This window comes from Pelophylax lessonae, assembly GCF_965119305.1.
Source record: "Pelophylax lessonae genome assembly, chromosome: 1".
In the NCBI taxonomy this organism is placed as follows: Eukaryota; Metazoa; Chordata; class Amphibia; order Anura; family Ranidae; genus Pelophylax; species Pelophylax lessonae.
In genome coordinates this window covers 211,059,572-211,087,197 of record NC_138768.1, presented here as the reverse complement: position 1 = coordinate 211,087,197, position 27,626 = coordinate 211,059,572, and the positions used below count along the sequence as shown (strand labels likewise).

The following is a 27,626-nucleotide window of genomic DNA, read 5'->3' as shown; positions in this document are numbered from 1 at the left end:
AACAGAAAGGACCCATCCACCCCTCTGAAGGTAGTAGTGGAATAGCCGATAGCCATGATAACAATTGCCATGGGACCCCAATTCAGGGCCATGATACCGTGCGATCCCAGCATCGGAATCCTAATAGGGAAGGTACTGGTGCTAATGATGCACGATTTATCCACCATCACGATGTTACCAATGGTAACATTAATAAGAATAAGAAGGGCCAGTTTAATAAAAATAAAAATAAAAATAATTCTAATAATAAAAATAAAAATAAAGGATATAGGGAATATCCCAATCCCCATCAAAATCCATCTGGAAATACTAACAACAATCATGGTACATATGGGCAGATTTTCAAGAAGCCACCATACCAATCCCAAGCTGGGGGAGGGGTGTACACTGGGGCTGACCGTCGTGAGACCCACCCTTCAGGTAAAGGGATTAGATCCACACAGAAGCATCAGGAGTGGAATTTCAATAATGACCCTAAGGGTAGAAAAGGATATAAGGAGTGTGGTATAGATACAGGAGGGCACTCCGTCCCCAATAGAAACAGGGGTGGAAATAGGGAGACCACTGATATATATAGGAGACACAACCTTCCATGTCAAGGGGAGGATCCCCCTATCAGGTCATCCTCTTCGTTAGAGACTAATAAGGTAGGTCCCCAGGGAGGGATCAGTGATATCACTCGTGTTGGGCCTCTACCGGTATATAATATACCAGTATCCAACTCATTTGACGCCCTAGATGGACACATCGGTCAAGCTGAGGGGGCTATATTGGATATACGGACATCTGAGGATCGTCCGGGTGTGGTGTCTATAGACACACTAGATGCCCCAGCCGTTATTGTCCTGCCACATTTGTCATCCAATGCATGTATGGGTGTGAATGGGAATTTTTTAGTCCTACCCCCTCCCGTAGAAAAAAGAAAAATAGGAGACCCAGAGGAGCCAGAGGAGGAAAGGGGAAGCGAGGCAAAAAGAGGAAAATTGGAAGTCTAGATTCCACTGTAAAGATATTTAATTTATCCACCCATATACTCAATGAAGGGGAATTGAGTCTCTTGCATAAAGGACTCAACTTTGCCCCGAGTTGTAATGCAAACCTTTTTGAATTGTTTAGGGATCTGCATAGGTATATACGTAATATTACAGTTAAACGGTATTATAGTCTGCAGTCTCTGAAAGGTGAGGGTGACTGTGGGGCTGTAGAGGTGATATCAAATCCCACAGATACTATCGGTGGGGATATTGTGAACACTGAGATGGACGTTGAAATACTCAATGTGCTGGAGGAATTGCTCTTCGAGGGATGTGTGGAACCACTGGATTTGGTTTCCACCCCGTTTGGCAATGACTTCATTCACACGAGTTTTCGTCCTAAATCTACCTTCTATCCACACCATGTGAAGAATGAGTATATTAAGACCTATTACTCCATGGTTTATGCCGATTTTAAGAAAATATGTATGCAGCCCAAGGGGAAGATTAGTGCCCAAAATCTATCTAGTTCAGAGAAGAGTGCTTTGAATCTTTTAAAGGAAAATCATGACATTGTTATACGTTTAGCAGATAAGGGTGGAGGATTGGTGATTCAAGATAGGATGGACTATCTTGCTGAAGCCCACAGACTGTTATCTGATGAAAACACGTATGAGCGCTTAAGTGAGGATCCATTACCAGGGTATAAATTGGAATTAAAACAATTGGTGAATCAGGCATGTGGTATTGGAATCATCAGTAAGGCAGAAAAATCTTTTTCTCTTACGTCCTCCGACAGTCGCCGCCTCTTCATATTCGTCACATATGGGGTATTAGACTTTGCTCCGAAGGAGTAGCTAGGCAACAGAATATGTTAACAATAAAGCTTTAACATATCCCACCCTCAAGGGGTGGTCCCCTCAGTCAATACCCTCCTACTTCCTGCAACCATATCTCAGTTTTAATGTCTAGCTTGTCAGGAGTGGCTGGCTCTCTCTGTGCTGGGACTTTTTTGTCCCAGACTCTTTCTTCTTTTTAATATTTTGTTTGAGTTTTCTCTCTACCTTTACTTAGCTGTTATTTTTGTCAGCATTAGTTAGTTCTTCGGACGAAGAGGATCATGCGGACTGGGTCTCGGGCTGATCCCCCTGATCGCAGGTCGTGGGTCAGTGGCTTCCCAGTCTGCCATCGAGCGTTCAGCCAGGTAACGCTCCTGGCACAGTGAACGACCCATCCCTGTTCGGTGCAGGGATGATTGGTGAGGTGGCTACCTCACTGGACGCTGTGCGGTTTCTTAACCGCCATTGTGTGCGTCTTGAATTGCGACTCTCCCTGCCTCATGTGCAGCGGCTTGTTCGCCTGTGCGGGTTCCCCACGCCATGTGAGGTAAGTGTATCTATGTGGGGACCTGTCTGTCTGGGGGGGGTCTCAGTCTGGGACTGTGTAACCTGCCTTTATTCACACTGCTTGTCTCCCTATCTCTCGGCTGCATGCTGTGGGCTGCAAGGGGGGGGGGGGAGCTGTATGACACTGAGTGTGTCAGGCTGGGCAGTGTAAGGAGCTGTGTGCTGTGGGGCATGTTTTAATGGCATGTTGGGGCATATACAGCGATCGCTGCGGCGATCTAACATGTATCCATATAATGGGATAAAAATTGTGTGTGTTTTATGCACTGTGGAGCGGCGATTTCGGCGCCAAACGACGCCATTTTACCGGCGCCCGCTCCGGCCGCATGGTTTACATGCACGGCGGCCATTTTCTTGTAGCCTCCATAGGCTTACATAGAGCGCCCTGGCAGCATCACTTCCTCTCTCCTGGAAGCACCGATCGAGGCAGCAGCAGCAGCGGAGTCTCCTCAGGTTTTATCCTTCTATTCCTGTGTTCCATTGCCTGTATTCAGTCTGTATATTCCCTGTGGGGGTCTCATTGTGCCTGAGTGTGGTGCGGTGGGCTGCGCTTGCCGCGCTTGCTGGAAGGGGGCAGTTAACCCTTGGTTGTCTGGCTACAGGGGCAATGGATTCTCAGGAGGGCAAGTTTCCCACAGTATTGGTGGAAAGCCAGGGGACCGCTGTTTCCCCCCCAGGGGGGGATTTAGCCACTATTGTGGCTGGCCTTGCTGCACAGGTGCAAATGCTGGTGGCTGCTCAATCTACTAAACGGCCCAGAGTTGCTCTGTCCTCTGATTCTGAGGGTGAAGGTGATGGGGCTGTTCTGGCAGGGACCCCCCTATCGGGGTCCCGCTCCTCTCTTGATCTAGTGGGGTCTGAGGTAGAGGCTGAAGTTGAGGGGGTTGATAATTCTCCCCCTGGCTCGCCTGAAGAGCTTGCAATCATGGATGAGTTGATTGCTTCCATTAAGCAGACGCTACGTTTGCAGGACGAGGTGTGTCCCCCAGCTGCCTTGGCGGCTTATGGGACGCAGAGAAAACGCAGGACGCCGCAGGTCTTTCCCTGCAATGCTGATTTTCAGCGCGCTGTTAAGGACCAATGGCGCGATTTGCGCAAGCCTTTTGCGGTACCAAGTAAATTTAAGCTGCGTTATCCTTTCTCGCCTGCCACTGATGAACGGTGGTGTGTGCCTCCGCCAGTGGATCATGCTATTGCGGTTTTGAACAAAGCCACTGCGATCCCTGCAGAGGGATCCCCTGTTTTCCGTGATGCCACGGATAGGAGACTGGAGTCTCTTGCCCGTCATACTTATTCTGTTACGGGTTCTATGCTTAAGGCTCTGTTTGCTTCTCTCATGGCGGCCCAGGCGATCGCAAGTTGGACGCAGATGCTTAGGCGCGTCCTAGTGGCCGATTCGGCCTCGGCGGCGACCCTGGATATGGTGGATCAGATCCACCAGGGTGTCATGTATCTGTGTGATGCGGACCTGGACCTGATTCCGTTGGCTGCACGGGTGCACAGCGTGGCGGTGTTGTCTCGCCGCCTGGTTTGGTTGAAATGTTGGTCGGTGGACCAATCTTCACGTAAAACCTTAGCCAATCTGCCTTATGATGGGTCTCGCCTTTTTGGGGAGTCCCTGGATGTGTTGATTAAGGGGATCACTGGGGGTAAGAGCACTCTCTTGCCCCATTTCCCCAAGGCTAAGGGGACTTCTGGGAAGAAGCATGCTAATTTTCGGCCCCCTCAGGGGTCCTTTCGTGCCTTTCGGCCGCACTACAAGGGCAAGCCGTTCAAAGGTCAAGGCTCTCAGAAGAAGCCCTGGTCTGGTAAACAGAAGTCCGGCCAATCCGGATCTGCAGCCCATAACAGTGCGGCCTGAAGGGGCGCCCTCACCCAGTTTTGGGGTGGGGGGACGCTTGCTCGGTTTTCTTCAGCCCTGGTTGGCCCGTGTGCGGGACAGATGGGTTCAGGAGATCGTTCGATCTGGTTACAAGATCGAGTTTCTCTCTCGGCCGGAGAGCAGATTTTTTCCCTCAAATCTTCAACTGTCTCCAGAGCGTTTGCGGGATCTGCACCTGGCGGTGCGGGACCTGAGGGCTCAGGGAGTGGTGGTTCCGGTGCCTCATCGGGACAGATTTCAGGGGTTTTATTCCAATCTGTTCACCGTGCCCAGAAAGGAGGGCAAGGTTCGTCCAATTCTGGACTTGAAGGCTCTGAACCGCTCTGTGCGGGTTCGCAAGTTCCGCATGGAATCCCTGCGGTCGGTGGTGGCTGCCCTGGTTCCGGGGGAATTCATGGCCTCCATCGATTTGAAGGATGCGTACCTTCACATCCCCATATTCGAGGGTCATCAGAGATACCTTCGATTTGCCATTGCGGAGGATCACTACCAGTTCGTGGCGTTGCCCTTTGGGCTCGCCTCGGCTCCGAGGGTCTTCACCAAGGTGCTTGCACCGGTTCTGGCATTATTGAAGGCCCAGGGCATTTCTGTCCTGGGGTATCTGGACGACATTCTGATTCGGTCTGCGACCAGTCAGGGTCTGGAGGAGGACCTGTCTGTCACTATGCAAACTCTGCAGGAGTTCGGTTGGACGATAAATGTTCCAAAGTCGACACTGAGTCCGTCGGTTCGTCTTCCCTATCTGGGAATGATACTGGACTCGGTGCAGGCGAAGGTCTTCCTGCCGGAAGACAAACTCAGGACTCTTCAGGAGGAAGTCAGGTCCCTCAGGGACGTTCCGCACTCGTCTCTGCGGACGTGTATGAGATGTCTGGGGTTGATGGTCTCGGCCTTCGAGGCGATTCCTTTCGCGCAGTTTCACACGCGGGGTCTCCAGGCGGAGATCCTGTCCAAGTGGGACGGGCGACCTCAATCTCTGGATCTTCAGATCTCGTTGAGTCATCGCACCAGGGAATACCTTCTGTGGTGGCTCCAGTCCCCGTTGGTGTCCGGGGGCAAGTCGTTTCGTCCGATCTCGTGGACGATAATCACCACGGATGCCAGCCTGTCGGGCTGGGGTGGTGTTCTGGGCGTTCTGTCCGCCCAGGGGACCTGGTCGGAGGGGGAGTCTTCCCTCCCGATCAACATTCTAGAATTGCGTGCGATAAGGCTCTGTCTTCATCGCTGGACGGACCGGCTGCAGGGCTGCCCGGTTCGGGTACAGACGGACAATGCCACGGCGGTGGCCTATATCAACCACCAAGGGGGCACCAGGAGTGCCCGAGCGGCTCGAGAAGTAGCCGACATTCTGTCTTGGGCCGAGACTCATGTCCCGGCGATAACGGCGGTTCACATTCCGGGAGTGGAGAACTGGCAGGCGGACTATCTGAGTCGCCAGACCCTGGATCAGGGGGAATGGTCTCTCCATCCGGCTGTCTTCCAGAGGTTGTGCGCGAAGTGGGGTCTTCCAGATGTGGACCTGTTCGCGTCTCGCCTCAACTACAAGGTGAAGAGGTTCGTGGCAAGGACGCGCGACCCTCGGGCAGACGCGTCGGACGCGTTAGTGGCCCCGTGGCATCAGTACAGGCTGATGTACGCGTTTCCACCGATTCAGTTGCTGTCCAGGTTCCTTCGCAGGTTACACTCGGAACGCAGCACGGCGATTCTTGTGGCACCGGACTGGCCTCGCCGGTCCTGGTACGCAGACCTCGTGAATCTGGCGGTCGACGCCCCTTGGCGTCTGCCTCTTCGAGACGATCTACTGTCTCAAGGACCGATTTACCATCCTGCTTTACAGTCGCTGGCTTTGACGGCCTGGCTGTTGAGACCGAGGTCCTGAAGGAGAAGGGTCTCTCTCCAGAGGTCGTTCATACCTTGATCAACGCGAGGAAGTCTTCCTCGGGAAAGGTTTATTACCGTACTTGGAAGGCCTATTTTGCCTGGTGTGAGTCCAGGGGGTTTTCACCCCGCACGTACTCGGTTTCCCGTGTGCTGTCTTTCCTTCAGACGGGTGTCGATCAGCGTTTGGCGCTGGCTACGATAAAGGGTCAGGTGTCTGCGCTGGCCGTTCTGTTTCAACGTCCCGTGGCTTCCAACTCCTTGGTTGGCACTTTTATTCAGGGTGTGCGGCATCTGGTTCCTCCTAGGAGGGATCCTTTGCCACCTTGGGACTTGAATCTAGTCCTATCTGTGTTACAACGTGCTCCTTTTGAACAGATCAGGGAGATCTCGTTGTCTATGTTGTCCAAAAAGGTCGCCTTTTTGGTGGCGATCACTTCGGCTCGCAGAGTGTCGGAACTGGCGGCTTTGTCCTGCAAGTCTCCGTACCTGGTTGTTCATTTGGATAAGGTGGTCTTGCGACCTAATCCTTCTTTTCTGCCGAAACGAGTTTCGGAATTCCATCTTAACGAGGATATTGTTTTGCCTTCGTTGTGCACGAAGCCTAAACATCCAAAGGAGGTGAGATTGCACTCTCTGGATGTTGTTCGGGCAATAAGGGTTTACCTTAAATCGACTGAGTCTTTTCGTAAGACGGACTCTTTGTTTGTTCTTCCAGAGGGTCCTCGGAAGGGCATGGCGGCTTCGGCCTCTACCATCGCCAAATGGATCAGGCAGACCATTGAACAGGCCTATGCCTTGCAGGGGAAGGTTCCCCCTGTGCCTGTGAAGGCGCACTCTACTAGATCTCTGAGTACGTCTTGGGCCTGCCGTCATGGGGCTTCTGTAGCCCAGGTGTGTAAGGCGGCGACCTGGTCGACCGTGCACACTTTCACAAAATTCTACAAAGTAGATGTTCAGGCATCGGCGGATGCTTCCTTTGGCCGCAAGGTTCTTAGTGCGGCTGTTCCATAGGGTCCCTTGTTGGGGACTCCTGGCTGTTGGGATAGTTTTTTGTATCCCCTGGTTTTTTGTCTTTTCCTGGGTTGTTGCTCCTGTTGAGCACTTATTTTTGCTGTTGCCCAGCTGGTTTCCTTCCTTTGGTAAGGTTCCTTTCTTTGATGTGGAGACTGCGTTGCCTTTCGGCGCGGATGCGTTTCCCACCCCTCATGTTTGCACTGCTTTGGGACGTCCCCATATGTGACGAATATGAAGAGGCGGCGACTGTCGGAGGACGTAAGAGAAAACGGAATTTTTGTAAAATCTTACCTGTAAAATTCCTTTCTCTGAGTCCTCCGACAGTCGCCGCCCCCGCCCCTCTTGGGGTTTGAATGTATACTCTACTGCTATTCCACTAAAACTGAGATATGGTTGCAGGAAGTAGGAGGGTATTGACTGAGGGGACCACCCCTTGAGGGTGGGATATGTTAAAGCTTTATTGTTAACATATTCTGTTGCCTAGCTACTCCTTCGGAGCAAAGTCTAATACCCCATATGTGACGAATATGAAGAGGCGGCGACTGTCGGAGGACTCAGAGAAAGGAATTTTACAGGTAAGATTTTACAAAAATTCAGTTTTTCCTTAATAATTATTTCAAGACGCCCTATTTTTACCACATCCCTAAGGTCCACAAGGACCCCAGGTGTCCACCTGGGAGACCTATTGTGGCTGGTATGGAAGGCATCACCAGCAAAATATCCCAATATGTAGATATATTCTTACAACCATTGGTGACGTCCCTGCCGGCCTACATTAAGGATTCCTCCCAGGTTTTGGACACCTTGGTAAAATATAAATGGGAAGCCAACTATCTGTGGTTATCCCTAGATGTGTGTTCTCTCTACACATCTATTCCGCATGAGGGTGGGTTAAGAGCAGTGGAGTATTTTCTTTCTGAGGCGGAATACATGCACCCGCTTCAGTCTGAATTTATATGCTCGTGCACTAAATTTGCGCTGGAAAGAAACTACTTCCAGTTTGATGGCTCATTTTATAGACAAGTTGCTGGCACAGCTATGGGTGCACATTTTGCGCCGAGCTATGCTAACTTGTTTATGGGTTTCTGGGAAAAAAATCATATTTGGACCCGGAACCCATTTGCCAAGCATCTTGTTTATTATGGGCGCTACATCGACGATGTGATTATCATATGGGATGGTGACCTCAATTCAGTTTCTGAATTTGTGGCCTACTGCAATTCCAATCCCTATGGTATCAGCTTCACACATGTAGTCGATGCGCTAACTTTGGTATTTCTGGATTTAGAGCTATCCTGGGATGCTGATGGAAACATCACCTCTAGGACGCATTTTAAGGAGACTGCAGGCAACTCATACTTACATCGTACAAGTTGCCATTTACCTAAGTGGAAGGAGAATATACCCCACAGCCAATTTTGTAGGTTGCGTAGGAATTGTACAGAAGTCTCAGAGTACCTGGTGCAGGCTGATATATTAAAGAGAAGATTTCTAGAAAAAGGGTACCGTGAGGAGCACATTGATGAGGCCATTGATAGGTATACTATGGGTGGCGAGAGTAGAAGGATTGAAGGTAAAAGTGAGGAATCCTCTAATACCCTCTTTATTACCAAGTTTACCAATCAACATTGGGCTGTCAAAAGGGCCATTAAAAAACATTGGCCCATCCTTATGCAAGACTCCGCCCTATGTAGAGTACTTCCTACTAAACCTAAGATCGTTTTTAAACGGGCTAGAAGTGTCCGGAATATTGTGGCACCTAGTCTAATTAAAAACAAGAAACAACGGTCAGTAAATAACATCCCGTTATTCCTAAATATGGTGGGCTCCTATAGATGTAAACTCAAAAGGTGCATGGCCTGTAATTTCATGCACCATGGGAAAAAGCACTTTGTTGGAAAAGATGGGCGGACATTTAATATTCAACAGTTTGTCTTCTGCGGCACACAATTTGTTGTATATGGTCTGCGGTGCCCATGTGGATTATTCTACGTGGGCAGAACGGTGAGGGCTATGAGAACCAGATTTGGTGAACATCGCCGTTTCATCGAACAAAAGAAAGACAAACATAGCGTTCCCTGCCATTTTTGCCAAGTACATGGGGGCAGCACTGAGGGGTTAGAGTTATTTGGTATTGAAGCCATCCCTATGACATTATCAGAAGGTGAAAGATTTTCGCGTCTATGTATGCGCGAAACGTATTGGATATTTACGCTTAACTCTATGTCCCCCGATGGCTTGAATGAGGAATTGGAGGTTGGCACTTTGATTTAAAACTTTGTTTTTATGTATGTACCAGTCTATATATTTTACATGTTGTCAGCATATATTTATATCTTCCTCATCTCTTATGGTCTTCTATGTCAGTGTACATATATGTTGGCATGTGTGTTCCTTTATACGCACCCAGTATCAGTATACGGGAATATTTTGAGATACATATGCGCACATATATGGTGTTTATCTTGTTTTGTTAGTCTAGTCTCCACAGTGTCATGTAGGTTTATATATGTATATTGTGTATATATATGTGTATATATATATATATATATGTATATATGTGTGTATAAATTTTTTTTTTTTTTTAAGTTTTTTAAAGTTTTTATTGTATTATGAACTTATTCACTTTTATACATTTTTATTAGATATGTACAATTCATGGATATATATGAATGTTTGGATATTATTGCCCCTGATTACAGGCTCTCTATTGTCATGTCCCTTTAAGAAATAGTGAGGGGAGGAGCCGCTATATTGTTATATAAATGAGGGCAAAGGATCTCTGGGGTGTTGAGATCTGAAGAAGGAGGCTACGCCTCCGAAACGTTGTCCTTAGCAACCCCATGCAAGTCATGCTCTGGGTCCCGATCGTGGAGTCTCCCTCTGCTTAACCGCATTGTCAGTTTCTCTGAGCGGCTATAGCATCCGGCTCTTGGAGGGTGTGCGGCGGCGGCTGGACCGTGCGCAGGCTCACCACATCGAGTCTCCTTGAGTAATCCGAGGCGGTTGGCTTAGCCGTACGATACTCACTGACTAGTGCAGGACGAACAGCTGAGCCGCCGAGGCTAGGAGGAGACAGCCCTGTAAACATCATCGGGGGATATTTATTTCCATGCATGACTTCCTATCTGTTTGTGAGTACCTGTTTTTACGGCTTCTATTAACTTCAAATAAATGGTGTTACACTAGGGCGGTGTGCGCTCTGTTCCTTTATTTTTTGTACAGCTGCTTTGCCTCATATCCCATGGAGAGTTAGGAGAGCTGCCACGCTTCATTCATGTGTCTCACCACAGGCCATATTACAAGATTACCCAGCTTGAGAATCAATCTCCAGGATCTGCGCAGGGACTGGTAATGTGTGTTTTCTCTCTGCTTGCTTGCAGCTTCTCAATTGGTCATGTCCATTATAAGGTAAACTCCCTCCAAACTAGGAATGTTATCTGTTGTCTTTCTTGTGAAGTCGCCATCTTTGTTTCCACATTGCTTAGACGAAGGGAGGGGTGATCTAGCAGCCATTTTGAGTAAGGAAATACGTTGTAGCTGTAACATGTACAGTACATATACATAAGGCATATGGTATGCATCATAAGGTGAAATAGGCATTTCACTATAACCATTGATTACATCCATTACATAACAAGAGGGTTTGGAAGTCGCCTTTTGTGGAATCCAGTGCCTAAAGACCACTTCCAGCCTAGCCCTGCAACGTGCAGTAACCAGGCTCTAAAAGCGAAGCTGAGGTAGGCTGCACCAGCTAGCTGCAATTGTAAAGATCAGCTCTGGCAACAATGTGGAGAACAATCTTGATTGAAGGAACAGCAAAATAGGTTTTACTTTTCCAGCAGAGCTGAAGAAAAGACATCAATCCTTCTAGGACACTAGCAAAAACTGAGGTATGCAAGTAGTAGGAGGGATTATCCTGGACTGGCTTAGTTTTTTTTGTCAATGTCCAATCCTCCTGTAGGTGGCTGTAAAACCCAAAGCTGGGGACTAACAGTGTCCCTCAATGGACAAAAAAAGAAAACGCCCGGCATTTGCCCATGTGGTTTCTGGTGGAAAGAAGGATTCAACAACTCCAAACTTTGAGCCTGCAGCACTAGAGGCCACCTAGAGTAGAATGTTTTCCAGAAAAGGCATTTTTTAAATATTTATTACTCTTTACAAATACCTATAAGATTCATATTAGAACTCTGGGAACTGTAGGCTCTGGTTTACACTGATGCGATTTTGGATGCGTCCCAGAACACACTGATTCGCATGACAAATTAAATAACATGTGTTCCTATGGAGGCTGTTCACATATATACAGTTTGAACGCGATGCGATTTTAACTACTTCTCCTTAAGTGGACGTCATATGGGTCCTGGAGCTTAAATGGGTAACTCTGAATGATGCCTGCCTGCAGCATCATCATTCAGATAACTTATTTTTCAGCTGCTTGATTGTTTTTACAGGCAGCGGGAGGGGATGCCCTCCCCCTCCTGCCACACTCTGGTGCTTCTACAGGCTCACCCGTGCGATTGGCAAGCCAGAGAATGAATTGACCAGGGGCAGCTGTTTACCATAGAGCTGACCGAGGACAGATGGTCCCCGGTCTTACTAATGACCTTCGGAGGCTGGGCGCAATGTTATGACATCACGTCCGGCCTCGACAGATGTAAACACTGCTGTTTCCTCGGCTGGGAGGCAGAGATAATTTTTTTTAATCTCAGGCTTTACAGCCTAGAGGTGAAATCTGGGGACTTATAGACCCCAGATCTCGCTGTAAAGAGGACCTGTCATGCCCTATTCCTATTACAAGGGATGTTTACATTTTAACCACTAGCCTCTGCTTACAGTGATATTACTGCGGCAGTGCGGCTCCCCTGGGTCCAGCGACGTAGACGTCGCTTGACTCCTAGTGGTCTCGGCGGCGCCTGCCACTGGAGGCTTGCGTCTAAACACAGCGGGAGTCGGGCCAGAGGAGGAGAGGCGGCGATCACAGCCTCCCTTCCCCGATTGTCGGGGAATGTCTGAGAAGACCCGCCTGCTTATGTAAACAAAGCAGGCGGATCTTCTCAGTGACAGATAGCAAGAGATCACAGGATTCAGCGTAGCTGAACCTGCGATCTCTGTGTCTCTCACAGAACCCCCCCCCCCCCCCCACACACACACACACACGTCAGTAAGCATGAGGCATACATTTTTTTTTTTAGGAGGCATACATTTAACCCCTTGATCACCAACAGTGTTAACCCCTTCCTTGCCAGTGTCATTATTACAGTAACAGTGCATATTTATAGCACTGATTACTGTAGTAATGTCACTGGTCCCCCCCAAAAGTGTCAAAAATGTCAGTTAGGCTCCGTTCACATGTAGGCGTTTTGGGGCGTTTTTCTGCTCTAGGATCAGCTCTCAAAACGCCCAACAAGACAAATCCTATTCATTTCAATGGCCCCTGTTCACATCTGAGCGTTTTGAAGCTGTATACAAAACGCCCAACGCTCAAAAAAGTACATGAGCTTCTTTTTGGGCAGATTACAGGCGTTTTCCATTGATCTCTATTCAATCTAAAAACGCCTGCACAAAAATCGCGGTAAAAATCGCGGTAAAATCGCGGTAAAAAAAACGCCGCAAAAATCGCGGTAAAATCGCGGTAAAAAACGCGCGAAAAACGCTACGCTCAGGTGTGAATGTAGCCTTAGGGATCCGATCTGTCTGCCGTAATGTCGCAGTCCCCCTGCCATTACTAGTAAAAAAAAAAACGTTAGTAAACGCGATAACTTTTGCGCAAACCAATCAAAATCCGCTTATTGCAAGTTTTTTTACCAAAAATATGTAGCAGAAAACAAATTGGCCTAATAGCAGAAAGTAAAAAATATTGTTTTTTTTTTTTTTCAAAATTGTCGCTCTTTTTTTTATAGTGCAAAAATTAAAAAATTGCACAGGTGATCAAATACCACCAAAAGAAAGCTCTATTTGTGGGAAAAAAAGGACGTAAATTTCGTTGGGTACAGCGTCGCACGACCGTGCAATTGTCCGTTAAAGTAACGCAGTGTCGAATCGCAAAATAGGGCCTGGTCAGGAAGGGGGTAAAATCCTCCGGGGCTAAAGTGGTTAAAGCGTGACATGTTAGGTATCTGTTTACTCAGCGTAACATCATCTTTCACATTATACAAAAAAAAATCAGGCTAAAGCCCCGTACACACGTAGCGATTGTCGGCCGTAAATATTCGGCCGCCGAACGATCGGACGATTGTCGGCTTGTTAGTATGATGTTTCCGACAGCCGACAGCGCATTTTCGGCCGAACAGAATCTGTCCTGCAGGCATTAAAATTTTTGTAGGCCGACACCAGAACGGCCGATTGTTCGCCAGTCAGTACAGATTTCGGCCGACAGACAGCCGATTAGCAAGACTGGGCATGCTCAGAAAAGAAAAAAAGACAAGGAAAGTTAACCATCACATGACATCACTTCTGCAGTCGGCTGTTACTGGCCGACAAAATTCGCGTGCAGTCTTTTGCAGTTTTCAACAGACACGACAGCCCTGGACAAAAGACGGCCGATCATTCGGCCGACGATCAGTACGTGTGTACGGGGCTTTACTTTAAATGCTTTTGAAAGGTTGCTGCGGAAATACAATGTGATATAAAAACGACCACCATTTTGTTCCCTAGGGTCTCTGCTAAGAAAAATAAATAAATAAATAAAAAAACATATATAATGTTTAGGGGTTCTGAGTAATTGTCTATCAAAAAGAATGATAATTTTTACATATAGGAGAGGAGTGCCAGAATAGGCCAGATATGGAAGGGGTTAAAAAGGGTCCAATACGTATTGGATGCAATGCGGTGACATTTTGAACCCCTATACACTTCAATAGAAACTGGAAATGCATGGAAATGCATAGGTGTTTCCACTGCGTTTTCTAGGACTCTGTGCTGAGAGAGGGTGAGAGACCAGCCATACAGTAATCCGAAATTGCAGCTGCATCCAAATCGCATATGAACGTGGATGAAGTCGCACTGGCTGTGATCCTCCAAATTGCACTACAAACCTCATTCTAATCGCACCATATCAGTGTAAACCAAGCCTAAATGTGGAGAAAAAAATGAATCATCCTTCTGTTGCTGAGAAATCTGTACTTTCCTCACAGTGTCCCTGCTGCCCACATGTTTGCAGACGGCATTGTTTGAATCAAAGTAATTGACCCCATAGAAAATTTGTGATGATTTCCAGACTAAACAGGATATACTCCTGTGAGTTTCCTAGTAAGATTAGACTGTTATAGTTTATGACATCCAAGTTATTTTGGGGCTTTCTTTTAGTGATGTCCTGTGACAGTAAAAGAAAACATGAAATGCAAATATGAAATGTGTTTTGTGTGCCAGTCCCACAGGGGCAGGAGACCCGCAAACTAGTACATGTTTGTCCTTGTGTTCTGAGCTGTCAGATGGGATAAACAGGAATGGAGCCGTGATCGAGAGCATTATTGGGTGCTGTAAATGGCACCTGGAAAATAGAGGTTTATTTAAAAGAAAGTCACACTTGCCATTTTTTCATTTGCTTTTAAATTACAGATGTAGCACCCTCCTAGGTAGGTGCTAGGAAAATGCATATGTGGCCCCGTCTGCTTATCAGGGGGGCCTGAATTGTTAGCTAGCTGTCACATGTTTCCAGGTGTGTATTGAGTCTGAGGAGTCTCCCTACTGTGTCCAATGAGGAATCTTGTTGGTCAGTGGAGGAAACCTAGCCAATGGCACACAAGGGTTTATAACTGTCTCAGTGAGCAGGGTCTACCGCAATGCACCCTGGTATTGGATATAAATCTGTGGGGAGCATGTGACAGAGGGTCTTTTGGCGGGAGCATCAGTCCCAGGAAAACCAGTATAGTGAGTACTCAAGATCTGCCCAGGGGTCTGCCTAGGAAAGGGGACCACTCCAGAAGGTCAAGGGGATCAAGGAGCAAGCTAACCAGTAGTATTGGCAGTGAAAGGGGGTGCCAAGTGTTCAAAACCCTGAAGATAGGGAAGTGAAAGGGGGCGCCAGTGTGGGCCCTAAAGTGTTCGGCAGTGTAGCAAAGGTCCAGTGTGGGCCCTGAAGTGTTCGGCAGTGCAGAAAAGGTGTACAAGTAGCTACCTCAGGCGAGAGTACCTCAGTGAGCTAAAAAGGGACTTCCGCAGTAGAAAGGAAAGTTAAAGCATCAAGTCAGCGTTAACCGGCATCTGGCCAGCGTTAACCACCGGCATCTGGCCAGCGTTAACCAGCGTTAGCCAGCGCTAATCAGCGTCAAGCAGCATTTATCCAGAGTCCCCATCAAGTTGTGTATAGTTCAGTTGCAGGAGTATCCCACTCATCCCTTATCCCATCCAAGTTCCTAAATAAACCAAAAAAACCCCAAAGATACTGGATTGGTTCTGGTCTCAGTGCTCACACTTGGAGAAACAGGTTTAAAAAGGTACTTTTGTTGCACCCGGTGACCCAGGGGGACCCCACAGCCAGCACCTATGTTGGGAATTCTGCTACACAGATACAGGTTAGCACCAGGGCCGAAGGTAATTTTTTTTTTTTTCCTGGGGGAGGGTTCAGGCTTGGGTACCCAGAGGGCAATAATTAGCGCGCCTGCCACACTGACAAAATTGTGGGTGTGGAACAAATGAATTAATTTCTTAATAATATAGTGCCTTGCGAAAGTATTCGGCCCCCTTGAACTTTGACCTTTTGCCACATTTCAGGCTTCAAACATAAAGATATAAAACTAATTTTTTGTGAAAAATCAACAAGTGGGACACAATCATAAAGTGGAACGAAATTTATTGGATATTTCAAACTTTAACAAATAAAAAACTGAAAAATTGGGCATGCTAAACCAGACGGGGGGGGGGGGCCTGTACTTACTGGACCACGCTGCTGTGGGTGGGCGTCCATCCGGACAGACAGCCTCTGCACCGCAGTGAGGGCGCTGTTGGCCAAAGGGTACACTGCGACGCCGACATGCCAGGTGTGTTCCCTTTAAGACATTTAAAAATGAAACTGGAACCAACGTCCCAGCAGGGAGCCGTTTGGCCACTCCTGAGACCAGGCAGCTAAAAAACCTGACAATGCAGCCGTGAGGCCAAGGGTAATAGCCTAGGGGTATGCCCCCTGGGCATGTCAAAGCCTTTGGCTCTGCCTGTTCACTCCTAGTGGGAGGGGCTTATTACCCAACCGTCTAAGATTTAAAGCAGCAGCTACGTCCGTCGGTGGACGATAGAGAAATCAGAAGTAAAATTGCTTCCGACGAACGATCTGCCGATTTTCGGATTGTTCGTATGGTGCTTTCGAAAGCTGATTACAAATTTTCGGACGACAAAATCTGGATGTGCAGGCTATAACATTTTTATCGTACGTCAACACAACGTCCGATTTTCATTTAATTAGTACAGTTTTCGTCCGAAAAAAAAAAATCGTAAGAGCAAGACTAGGCATGCTCAGAAACGAAAGAAAACATACAAAACAATTCAACACATGACATCACTTCTGAAGTTGAATTCTGTGGCACAGGAATTTTCCTATGAAAGTAACCTCTTCACTTTCGATATGAGACTAGCATGCAAAAAAAATAAAAATCGGACGTAAAATTCTTCGATAATCTGATCATGTGTATGAGGCTTAAATGTAGTATAAAAACACTTTAATAAAAAGGTAAAAGCAATGTTACAAGAGTAGCGTATAAACCGGCATCAAACAAATTGGAAGGTTCTGGGCATCAGGCATCTATGGGGTCCTTCTGGTACCGGACATGCTAGTGCAGGGGAGCAGAGGTCTCCTGTGTGCTGGCAGGAGGCTCCCCTGCACTAGCTATGTCCGATACTAGAGGGACCCCCTAGTGGTGCTCTCCCCTTGTGCACTGAATTTTTTCCCTACTCATCTTTAGTTTTTCACTACTTTTGCATTTGGCTAGGGTCAGTGTCACTACAGTTAGCATGAGGCAATACCTGGACCCTATATAGAGGTTGCACAGGCATTTGAACTCCTCCAGGATGGCACATCACTATGTGCCATTGCCAGAAGGTTTGCTGTGTATCCCAGCACAGTCTCAAAAGCATTGAGGAGATTCCAGGAGACAAACAGTTACTCTAGGAGAGCTGGACAGGGCCGTAGAAGGTCCTTAACCCATCAGCAGGACCGGTATCTGCTCCTTTGTGCAAGGAGTAACAGGATGAGCACTGCCAGAGCCCTACAAAATAACCTCCAGCAGTCCACTGGTGTGAATGTCTCTGACCAAACAATCAAACAGACTTCATGAGAGTGGCCTGATGGTTTGATGTCCTCTAGTGGGCCCTGTGCTCACTACCTGGCACCATGGAGCTTGATTGGCATTTGCCATTGAACACCAGAATTGGCACGTCCACCCCTGGCACCCTGTGCTTTTCATAGATGAGAGCAGGTTCTCCCTGAGCACATATGACAGACGCGAAAGGGTCTGGAGAGGCAGTGGAGAACGTTATGCTGTCCTGTAACATTGTTTAGCATGACCTGTTTGGTGGTGGGTCAGTGATGGTATAGGATGCACAGACCTCTACATGCTACACAATGGCATCCTGACTGCCATTAGGTATCAGGACGAAATCCTTGCCCCATTGTGAGACCCTACACTGGTGCAGTGGGTCCTGGGTTCCTACTGGTGCACGAAAATGCCCAGACTCCTGTGGCGAGAGTATGCAGCCAGTTCCTGGGGGATGAAGGAATTGATACCATTGAAAGATCCCCACACTCGCCTGACCTAAATCCAATAGAACACCTCTGGGACATTAGGTTTTGGTCCATCTGATGCCGTACGGTTGCACCTCAGTCGGTTCAGGAGCTCAGTGATGCCCTGGTCCAGATCTGGGAGGAAATACCCCAGGACATCATCTGTTGTCTCTTTAGGAGCATGCCCTGACATGATCAGGCATGCACAAAAGTACGTGGGAGCCATATCACCTACTGAGTACCATTTTGAAATGCTGCAATTTGGACTAGGCTGCTGCATCATTTTTTCACTTTGATTTTCAGCGTATCTTTGAATCCAGCCCGCTGTAGGGTGATAATTTTCATTTCCATCAAACGATGTGGCATTCTTTAGTTCCCAACACATTACCCAGTCCATATCAGTATAGATATCCAGCATGATATTTTTCCCTATTGAGATCTGATGTGTTTTCAAAGTGTTCCTTTAATTTTTTTGAGCAGTGTCTATACACACACCATCGTTTGTAGACCAAGAGCCGGTTCACACTGCCGCTACCATAAGTCGCCCCATGTCGGAGCGACTTTTTACAGCGACTTTAGCTCCGGCTTGCGGCTTATATGACAGATGACTTAGTGTTTGGCCAATCAGAATATGATGTGTTGTGACCTAATTCCCCTTTTCTGTTTTTTTTTTTTACTCATTTCCTCATTGCCCACCAGTGCCACGTATCAGTGTCCACCAGTGCCACTGCCCACCAGTGCCACGAATCAGTGTCCACCAGTGCCACATATCAGTGTCCACCAGTGCCACTCACACAGACCAAGCAGAGATAAAGGAATATATATATACACACATATACACATATACACACACACACACACACACACACACAAAATATATATATATATACAGTGGGTACGGAAAGTATTCAGACCCCCTTAAATTTTTCACTCTTTGTTATATTGCAGCCATTTGCTAAAATAATTTAGGTTCATTCTTCTTCCTCATGAATGTACACATAGCACCCCATACTGACAGAAAAACACAGAATTGTTGACATTGTTGCAGATTTATTAAAAAAGAAAAACTGAAATATCACATGGTCCTAAGTATTCAGACCCTTTGCTCAGTATTTAGTAGAAGCCCCCTTTTGATCTAATACAGCCAGGAGTCTTTTTGGGAAAGATGCAACAAGTCTTTCACACCTGGATTTGGGGATCCTCTGCCATTCCTCCTTGCAGATCCTCTCCAGTTCTGTCAGGTTGGATGGTAAACGTTGGTGGACAGCCATTTTTAGGTCTCTCCAGAGATGCTCAATTGGGTTTAAGTCAGGGCTCTGGCTGGGCCATTCAAGAACAGTCACGGAGTTGTTGTGAAGCCACTCCTTCGTTATTTTAGCTGTGTGCTTAGGGTCATTGTCTTGTTGGAAGGTAAACCTTCGGCCCAGTCTGAGGTCCAGAGCACTCTGGAGAAGGTTTTCGTCCAGGATATCCCTGTACTTGGCCCCATTCATCTTTCCCTCGATTGCAACCAGTCGTCCTGTCCCTGCAGCTGAAAAACACCCCCACAGCATGATGCTACCACCACCATGCTTCACTGTTGGGACTGTATTGGACAGGTGATGAGCAGTGCCTGGTTTTCTCCACACATACCGCTTAGAATTAAGGCCAAAAACTTATATTTTGGTCTCATCAGACCAGAGAATCTTATTTCTCACCATCTTGGAGTCCTTCAGGTGTTTATTAGCAAACTCCATGCGGGCTTTCATGTGTCTTACACTGAGGAGAGGCTTCCGTCGGGCCACTCTGCCATAAAGCCCCGACTGGTGGAGGGCTGCAGTGATGGTTGACTTTCTACAACTTTCTCCCATCTCCTGACTGCATCTCTGGAGCTCAGCCACAGTGATCTTTGGGTTCTTCTTTACCTCTCTCACCAAGGCTCTTCTCCCCCGATAGCTTAGTTTGGCCGGACAGCCAGCTCTAGGAAGGGTTCTGGTCATCCCAAACGTCTTCCATTTGAAGATTATGGAGGATACTGTGCTCTTAGGAACCTTAAGTGCAGCAGAAATCTTTTTGTAACATTGGCCAGATCTGTGCCTTGCCACAATTCTGTCTCTGAGCTCTTCAGGCAGTTCCTTTGACCTCATGATTCTCATTTGCTCTGACATGCATTGTGATCTGGAAGGTCTTATATAGACAGGTGTGTGGCTTTCCTAATCAAGTCCAATCAGTATAATCAAACACAGCTGGACTCAAATGAAGGTGTAGAACCATCTCAAGGATGATCAGAAGAAATTGAAAGCACCTGAGTTAAATATATGAGTGTCACAGCAAAGGGTCTGAATACTTAGGACCATGTGATATTTCAGTTTTTCTTTTTTAATAAATCTGCAACAATGTCAACAATTCTGTTTTTTTCCGTCAATATGGGGAGCTGTGTGTACATTCATGAGGAAGAAGAATGAACTTAAATGATTTTAGCAAATGGCTGCAATATAACAAAGAGTGAAAAATTTAAGGGGGTCTGAATACTTTCCGCACCCACTGTATATATATTTTATATATATATATATATATATATATATATATACAAAATATATATATATATATATATTTTATATATATATATATATATATATATATACAAACACACATACACTATATATATATATATATATATATATATATATATATATATATATATATATATATACACACATATATACATACACACACACATACACACATACATACACACACAATATATATATATATATATATATATATATATATATATATATATATATATATATATATATATATATGTGTGTGTGTGTGTGTGTGTGTGTGTGTGTAATGGTATATATATTCAATTATAGGCATGGCTAATCTCTTTCTTCTTCCTGGAAAGTCTGATAACAAGTCGTGTCAATTAAGATAAGGAGGCGACTCCCATTGAAGTATATGGGACAGGTCGGATCACAGGTTGCTCAAAGTATTACAGGACCCTTTTCTGAAGTCGGAGTGACTTCAGTAGTGCCAATTAAGACGGCACTGATTAACATTGCTTTTGTTATGTCAAGCGACCTGGGGCAACACAAGTCGCCTCACAAGTCGTGCTAGTGTGAATGGGCTCTAACTTTCACGCAAACTAAAAATATATACTGATCTGGGTTATTTTTACCAAACAAAATGTAGCAGAATACAATTTGGCCCAAATTTAACCCCAGTTCACATTAGTGCGATCGCGGAGATTGCATGTAATTCGGAGTGCACTGCTCCTAAATTACATGCGATCTCATGTGCGGTGCAAATTTCAGCCATACACTCTGTATGGCTGAATTCGCACTAAACACGCACCTGACCCTTTTTTTTATCCGCAGCAGAATCGGATCGCATAGTGGTTGACACTAGTGCGATCCGATTCTGTGCAAACTTGCAGATCGAACTGCGATTGCAACTGGGGGTGTCGTCAACTTTTTGACACCCCCTGCGTATCGCATATGGCAGTGTGAACTGCCAGGGGTGCGGATGCAATGCGGGATCACACTGCATATTCGGAGCGTTCCCACATCGCACAAATGTGAACTGGGACTCATGGAAAAAGATTTGCAAAATTTTATACGAAACGAAGAAAAAATTTAAAAAATTCAGTACTTTCATTTATAAAGCATAACAAAACAAAAACAAACAAACACATGCAGTGTTGATTTAAACACCACCAATAAAAAATGATAAATTAATTTGGGTACAGTGTTGCATGATAATTGTCAAAGTTTGACAACGTTGCAAGCTGAAAATTGGTCAGGCCTGGGGTAAAACTGAAAAAGTGTCCGGTCTTGAAGTGGTTAAATCAGGGCTAAAAAATAAACTGGTTGTATACCTTGTTTTTTCCTGTCCTAATTTGTGGGAAGCTTTTCTATGTCCCACAGCTCTACCACCCCAATAATAAATTAAAAACAATATGCCAATAAAATTAAGTAATTTATTAAAAACATTGTTACATTATGCATAACTGCATAAAAAACAAACAAAAAAAAAAAAAACACCCTTATTTCATTAATTGAAATACCCAAAATATTCCATCATATTAAAGTGCACCCAGAATAAGCACAATAAAAAAAAGCCTCTTTCATTGCTGTAGCTATAAAAACTGGAGAAATTCTGAAAAAATAACTGAAATCACAGATTTATTTTATCCCATTTTTTATTTTTATGGGGAGCAGATCTTCTGAGCATGCTTCTAATGTAAACACAGTAGACTTTTTAATAGTGACACTAAACAGTCTCTTTATTCTCCAAAAAGAAAAAAAAAAAGAAAAAGAAAATCCACACATATCCACTTCTTCATGATCATGTAATCTATTTTTCATGAAATCATCTCACTGTTTTTCTGCCTCCTTGTAACATTCTCAATGCGCTCCAGAACCTCTCCTAATAACCCCCCCCATCATAATGGTCAGTGTTCATTAGTTGCGGTCATGTGCACACTGGTCAGTGGGACCGCAGAAAAGGAATGTATCTACCCTATAAAAAAATGTCTGTCCACAGCAGAAAATAAAGAAAAAAAAAAAAAAAGAATTTAAGGATTTGGAGGAGGAGACAGTGCAGAAGATTTGTTTTGTTTTTTTGGTGTTAAGGATATATTTTTTAAAATTCCACTTTAGTGTCATTTTAAGCTGTTAGAAACTGACTGAAACTGGACACCAAAAGTATTTTTGTGATCTTGGAGTATGAATTACACAGTACAAGCAGCTAGAGAGGTCAGGAATTTCTTGTTTTAAAGTTATCTGTTAAAGAAAATGTAAAAGCTTCTAATGTCTCTGGGCACAGGTGCACTTTTAAGACAAAATTCAAGGATATTCAAATCAACTGAATAAAACTTGAGGGCTAATCAAAAACAGCCCCAAAGAAGTAGATATTGATTAACTTTCTTCAAACAAGAGGTCCCAATTTAAAATACTGGTTCTTACCATGTCAGTTTAAAAGAACCCACCAAGTAACAGAAAGCTCCCACTCTGGAATCTGGAGAATGCTGTCTAGTGGACCCTACTTGTAGTCCCTAAACCCCCATGTGAAACAGTACAAGTTTTAAAATGGTGCCAATGTAGTGAAGGCTAGAAAACCAAGCCTACATAAGCAAACAATTTCTCCATTTCATTCAGTCTTTGTTCTTTGGAAAAAAAAAAAAAAAAAAATTGGCAAAATTGGGAACAACCCCACAAAATCAAGTCTCAACATTTCAGTCCAAAGGTTTACAGCTGCCAATGTTCATAAAAGCAGACCCTTCTGCTCAAATTTATACCACAAAAAAAAAAAAAATTATATATATATCTTAAAGTTCCATTTCCTCCTCTTCTCTGCCCCACAAGGGGTCATTATCACAGTCTAAATTCAAAATGTGCGATTTGTCTTCCTCCAGTGGATCTACTTGCCGGAGGAATGGTGTTTTAGGAATATCTTGTCTGGATGCTTGCGTTTCCTTCTTATGACTGGTAAAGCTCTGGAGTTTGTTAATCAGAAATTCTGGTTGGGGTTTCCAAAGGACGAGCTCCATGGAGGGACGATTCCTACAAAATAAGTACAATAAATACAAGCATATTCTTTAATACTGTGCTGTAATAAATTAAAATGTAAAGATTTGTAAATAGTTCACAGCAACTATTCTTTTCCAAAAGATGATCATGCTGGGGGTACATCAAATATTGTATAAGGTATCGATGCGCTGATCAAGTATGTAGATTGCTGCACTTAGAATTCCTGAATATGGGAACAATTGAATAGAGATAAAATAAAGTGCGCTATCTTCTCTGTATGTGATCAAAAATCACTGCATATAAAAAAAAAAAAAAAAAAGTCCACAGTGGCCTGAAAGAGCTATGAACATGGACCAATTAATGAATTCAAAGGTATAAAAAGTGATAAAATCATTAAAGTCAATAAAAACTGCTATAAATAACATAGTGTGTAAAATGACAGTCTCTGGCTTTATGACACTGTAACAGTCTTAACAGATTCTGCAATAAAGGTGCAATATCAGATGACATCCAAAGTGAGGACGGACTAAGGCAATGGCTTCTTACCAGCTGGCTGCGGGTAAGCACGGTCTGCACTGCAGGCAGCCGGTGTCATTTTTACCCATTTCGATTGAACGTTTTAGGAATTGATATAAGTGCACTTCTTTTGATAAACTTTTTGTTTTAATAGTAATGCACTATCAGCCTCTTCCTTTCCCTGCATGTTTTTTCTGCTAACTGAGCCGACCAGCCGATGCAGTGATCATCTCAGCTGTATCATGTGCAGGAGCATTGAGTATACAGAGGAGCCGACCAGCCCGTATTCATACGAGCCACAATACACAAGCAAAATGGCCAGCAAACAGCAACAGAGAGGGACTATCCATCCACAGAGAGGTCCGATATCTCAATGCTGCTTACCTGCAGCCAGCCATTGCCTTAGTCCGTCCTCACTTTGGATGTCATCTGATATTGCACTGATATTGCGTAATCTGTTAAAAGACTGTTACAGTTCCATAAAGCCAGAGCCTGTAATTTTACATGATATAGGTTATTTGTAGCAGCTTTTGTTGACTAATGATTTTATCACTTTTTACACCTTTGTGAATTCATTAAATTGGTCCATGTTCATAGCTCTTTAAGGCCATACATACACACACTATAATATATATATATATATATATATATATATATATATATATATATATATATATATATATATATATATATATACATATATATACACACACATATACACACACATATACATACATACATACATACACACATACACACATACACAGTGATTTTTGATCACATACAGAGAAGATAGTGCACTTTAATTTATTATTTCTATACCTCAAATATTAGTAAAAGGAAAAAAAAATAAAAACATGATCACTGCCTAAATATGGGACTAAAATAAAATGCAATACCCATTATTTTATTCTCCCCGTCTGAAAAAGTATATAATGTTTCGGGGTTTCAGGTAATTTTCTATAAAAAAAAAAAAAAAGCTGATTTTTTATGTGAGAAATGTCCGAATTGGTCTGGGTGGCAAATTGTTAATTTCCATATGTTTTATGTAAAGTAGTAAGACATGTACTTCGTACATAACGCATAGGTTAGCTTTATTTTAAATGAGACAAACTAAAGAAAACGGAATTTTTGTAAAATCTTACCTGTAAAATTCCTTTCTCTGAGTCCTCCGACAGTCGCCGCCTCTTCATATTCGTCACATATGGGGTATTAGACTTTGCTCCGAAGGAGTAGCTAGGCAACAGAATATGTTAACAATAAAGCTTTTAACATATCCCACCCTCAAGGGGTGGTCCCCTCAGTCAATAGTCTCCTACTTCCTGCAACCATATCTCAGTTTTAGTGGAATAGCAGTAGAGTATACAACCAAACCCCAAAAGAGGGGCGGGGGCGGCGACTGTCGGAGGACTCCGAGAAAGTTTACAGGTAAGATTTTACAAAAATTCCGTTTTCTCTTACGTCCTCCGACAGTCGCCGCCTCTTCATATTCGTCACATATGGGGACGTCCCAAAGCAGTGCAAACCTGAGGGGTGGGAAACGCATCCGCGCCGAAAAGGCAACGCAGTCTCCACATCAAAGAAAGGAACCTTACCAAAGGAAGGAAACCAGCTGGGCAACAGCAAAAAACAAGTGCTCAACAGGAGCAACAACCCAGGAAAGGACAAAAAACCAGGGGATACAAAAAACTATCCCAACAGCCAGGAGTCCCCAACAAGGGACCCTATGGAACAGCCGCACTAAGAACCTTGCGGCCAAAAGGAAGCATCCGCCGATGCCTGAACATCTACTTTGTAGAATTTTGTGAAAGTGTGCACGGTCGACCAGGTCGCCGCCTTACACACCTGGGCTACAAAAGCCCCATGACGACAGGCCCAAGACGTACTCAAAGATCTAGTAGAGTGCGCCTTCACAGGGACAGGAGGAGCCTTACCCTGCAAAGCATAGGCCTGTTCAATGGTCTGCCTGATCCATTTGGCGATGGTAGAGGCCGAAGCCGCCATGCCCTTCCGAGGACCCTCTGGAAGAACAAACAAGGAGTCAGTCTTACGAAAAGACTCAGTCGATTTAAGGTAAACCCTTATCGCCCGAACAACATCCAGAGAATGCAATCTCACCTCCTTTGGATGTTTAGGCTTCGCGCACAGCGAAGGCAAGACAATATCCTCATTAAGATGGAATTCCGAAACACGTTTCGGAAGAAAAGAAGGATTAGGTCGCAAGACCACCTTATCCAAATTAATAACCAGGTACGGAGACTTGCAGGACAAAGCCGCCAGCTCCGACACTCTGCGAGCCGAAGTGATCGCCACCAAAAAGGCGACCTTTTTGGACAACATAGACAACGAGATCTCCCTGATCTGTTCAAAAGGAGCACGTTGCAACACAGATAGAACGAGATTCAAGTCCCAAGGGGGCAGAGGATCCCTCCTAGGAGGAACCAGATGCCGCACACCCTGAATAAAAGTGCCAACCAAGGAGTTGGAAGCCACGGGACGTTGAAACAGAACGGCCAGCGCAGACACCTGACCCTTTATCGTAGCCAGCGCCAAACGCTGATCAACACCCGTCTGAAGAAAAGACAGCACACGGGAAACCGAGTACGTGCGGGGTGAAAACCCCCTGGACTCACACCAGGCAAAATAGGCCTTCCAAGTACGGTAATAAACCTTCCCCGAGGAAGACTTCCTCGCGTTGATCAAAGTATGAACGACCTCTGGAGAGAGACCCTTCTCCTTCAGGACCTCTGTCTCAACAGCCAGGCCGTCAAAGCCAGCGACTGTAAAGCAGGATGGTAAATCGGTCCCTGAGACAGTAGATCGTCTCGAAGAGGTAGACGCCAAGGGGCGTCGACCGCCAGATTCACGAGGTCTGCGTACCAGGACCGGCGAGGCCAGTCCGGTGCCACAAGAATCACCGTGCTGCGTTCCGAGAGTAACCTGCGAAGGAACCTGGACAGCAACTGAATCGGTGGGAATGCGTACATCAGCCTGTACTGATGCCACGGGGCCACTGACGCGTCTGCCCGAGGGTCGCGCGTCCTCGCCACGAACCTTCTCACCTTGTTGTTGAGACGAGACGCGAACAGGTCCACATCTGGAAGACCCCACTTCGCGCACAACATCTGGAAGACAGCCGGGTGAAGAGACCATTCCCCCTGATCCAGGGTCTGGCGACTCAGACAGTCCGCCTGCCAGTTCTCCACCCCCGGAATGTGAACTGCCGTTATCGCCGGGACATGAGTCTCGGCCCAAGACAGAATGTCGGCCACTTCTCGAGCCGCCCGGGCACTCCTGGTGCCCCCTTGGTGGTTGATGTAGGCCACCGCCGTGGCATTGTCCGTCTGCACCCGAACCGGGCAACCCTGCAGCCGGTCCGTCCAGCGATGAAGACAGAGATTTATCGCACGTAATTCCAGAATGTTGATCGGAAGGGAAGACTCTCCCTCCGACCAAGTCCCCTGGGCAGACAGAACGCCCAGAACACCACCCCAGCCCGACAGGCTGGCATCCGTGGTGATCACCGTCCACGAGATAGGACGAAACGACTTGCCCCCGGACACCATCGGGGACTGGAGCCACCACAGAAGGTCTCTTCTGGTGCGATGACTCAACGAGATCTGAAGATCCAGAGATTGAGGTCGCCCGTCCCACTTGGACAGGATCTCTGCTTGGAGACCCCGCGTGTGAAACTGGGCGAAGGGAATCGCCTCGAAGGCCGAG

At 45.7% G+C, this 27,626-nt stretch overlaps 1 protein-coding gene across 1 annotated transcript in view; it reads right to left on the bottom strand.

Annotated features, from left to right (window-relative positions):
- Positions 1–23,035: 23,035 nt before the first annotated feature.
- Positions 23,036–27,626, bottom strand: part of CCDC117 (coiled-coil domain containing 117) — an 82,093-nt gene continuing 77,502 nt past the window's right edge. Inside the window, exon 5 of the mRNA XM_082253868.1 lies at positions 23,036–23,420. Coding sequence (XP_082109994.1) covers positions 23,186–23,420 — 235 coding nt within the window. The 3' untranslated portion in view covers positions 23,036–23,185. The remainder of the gene's footprint in view (positions 23,421–27,626) is intronic.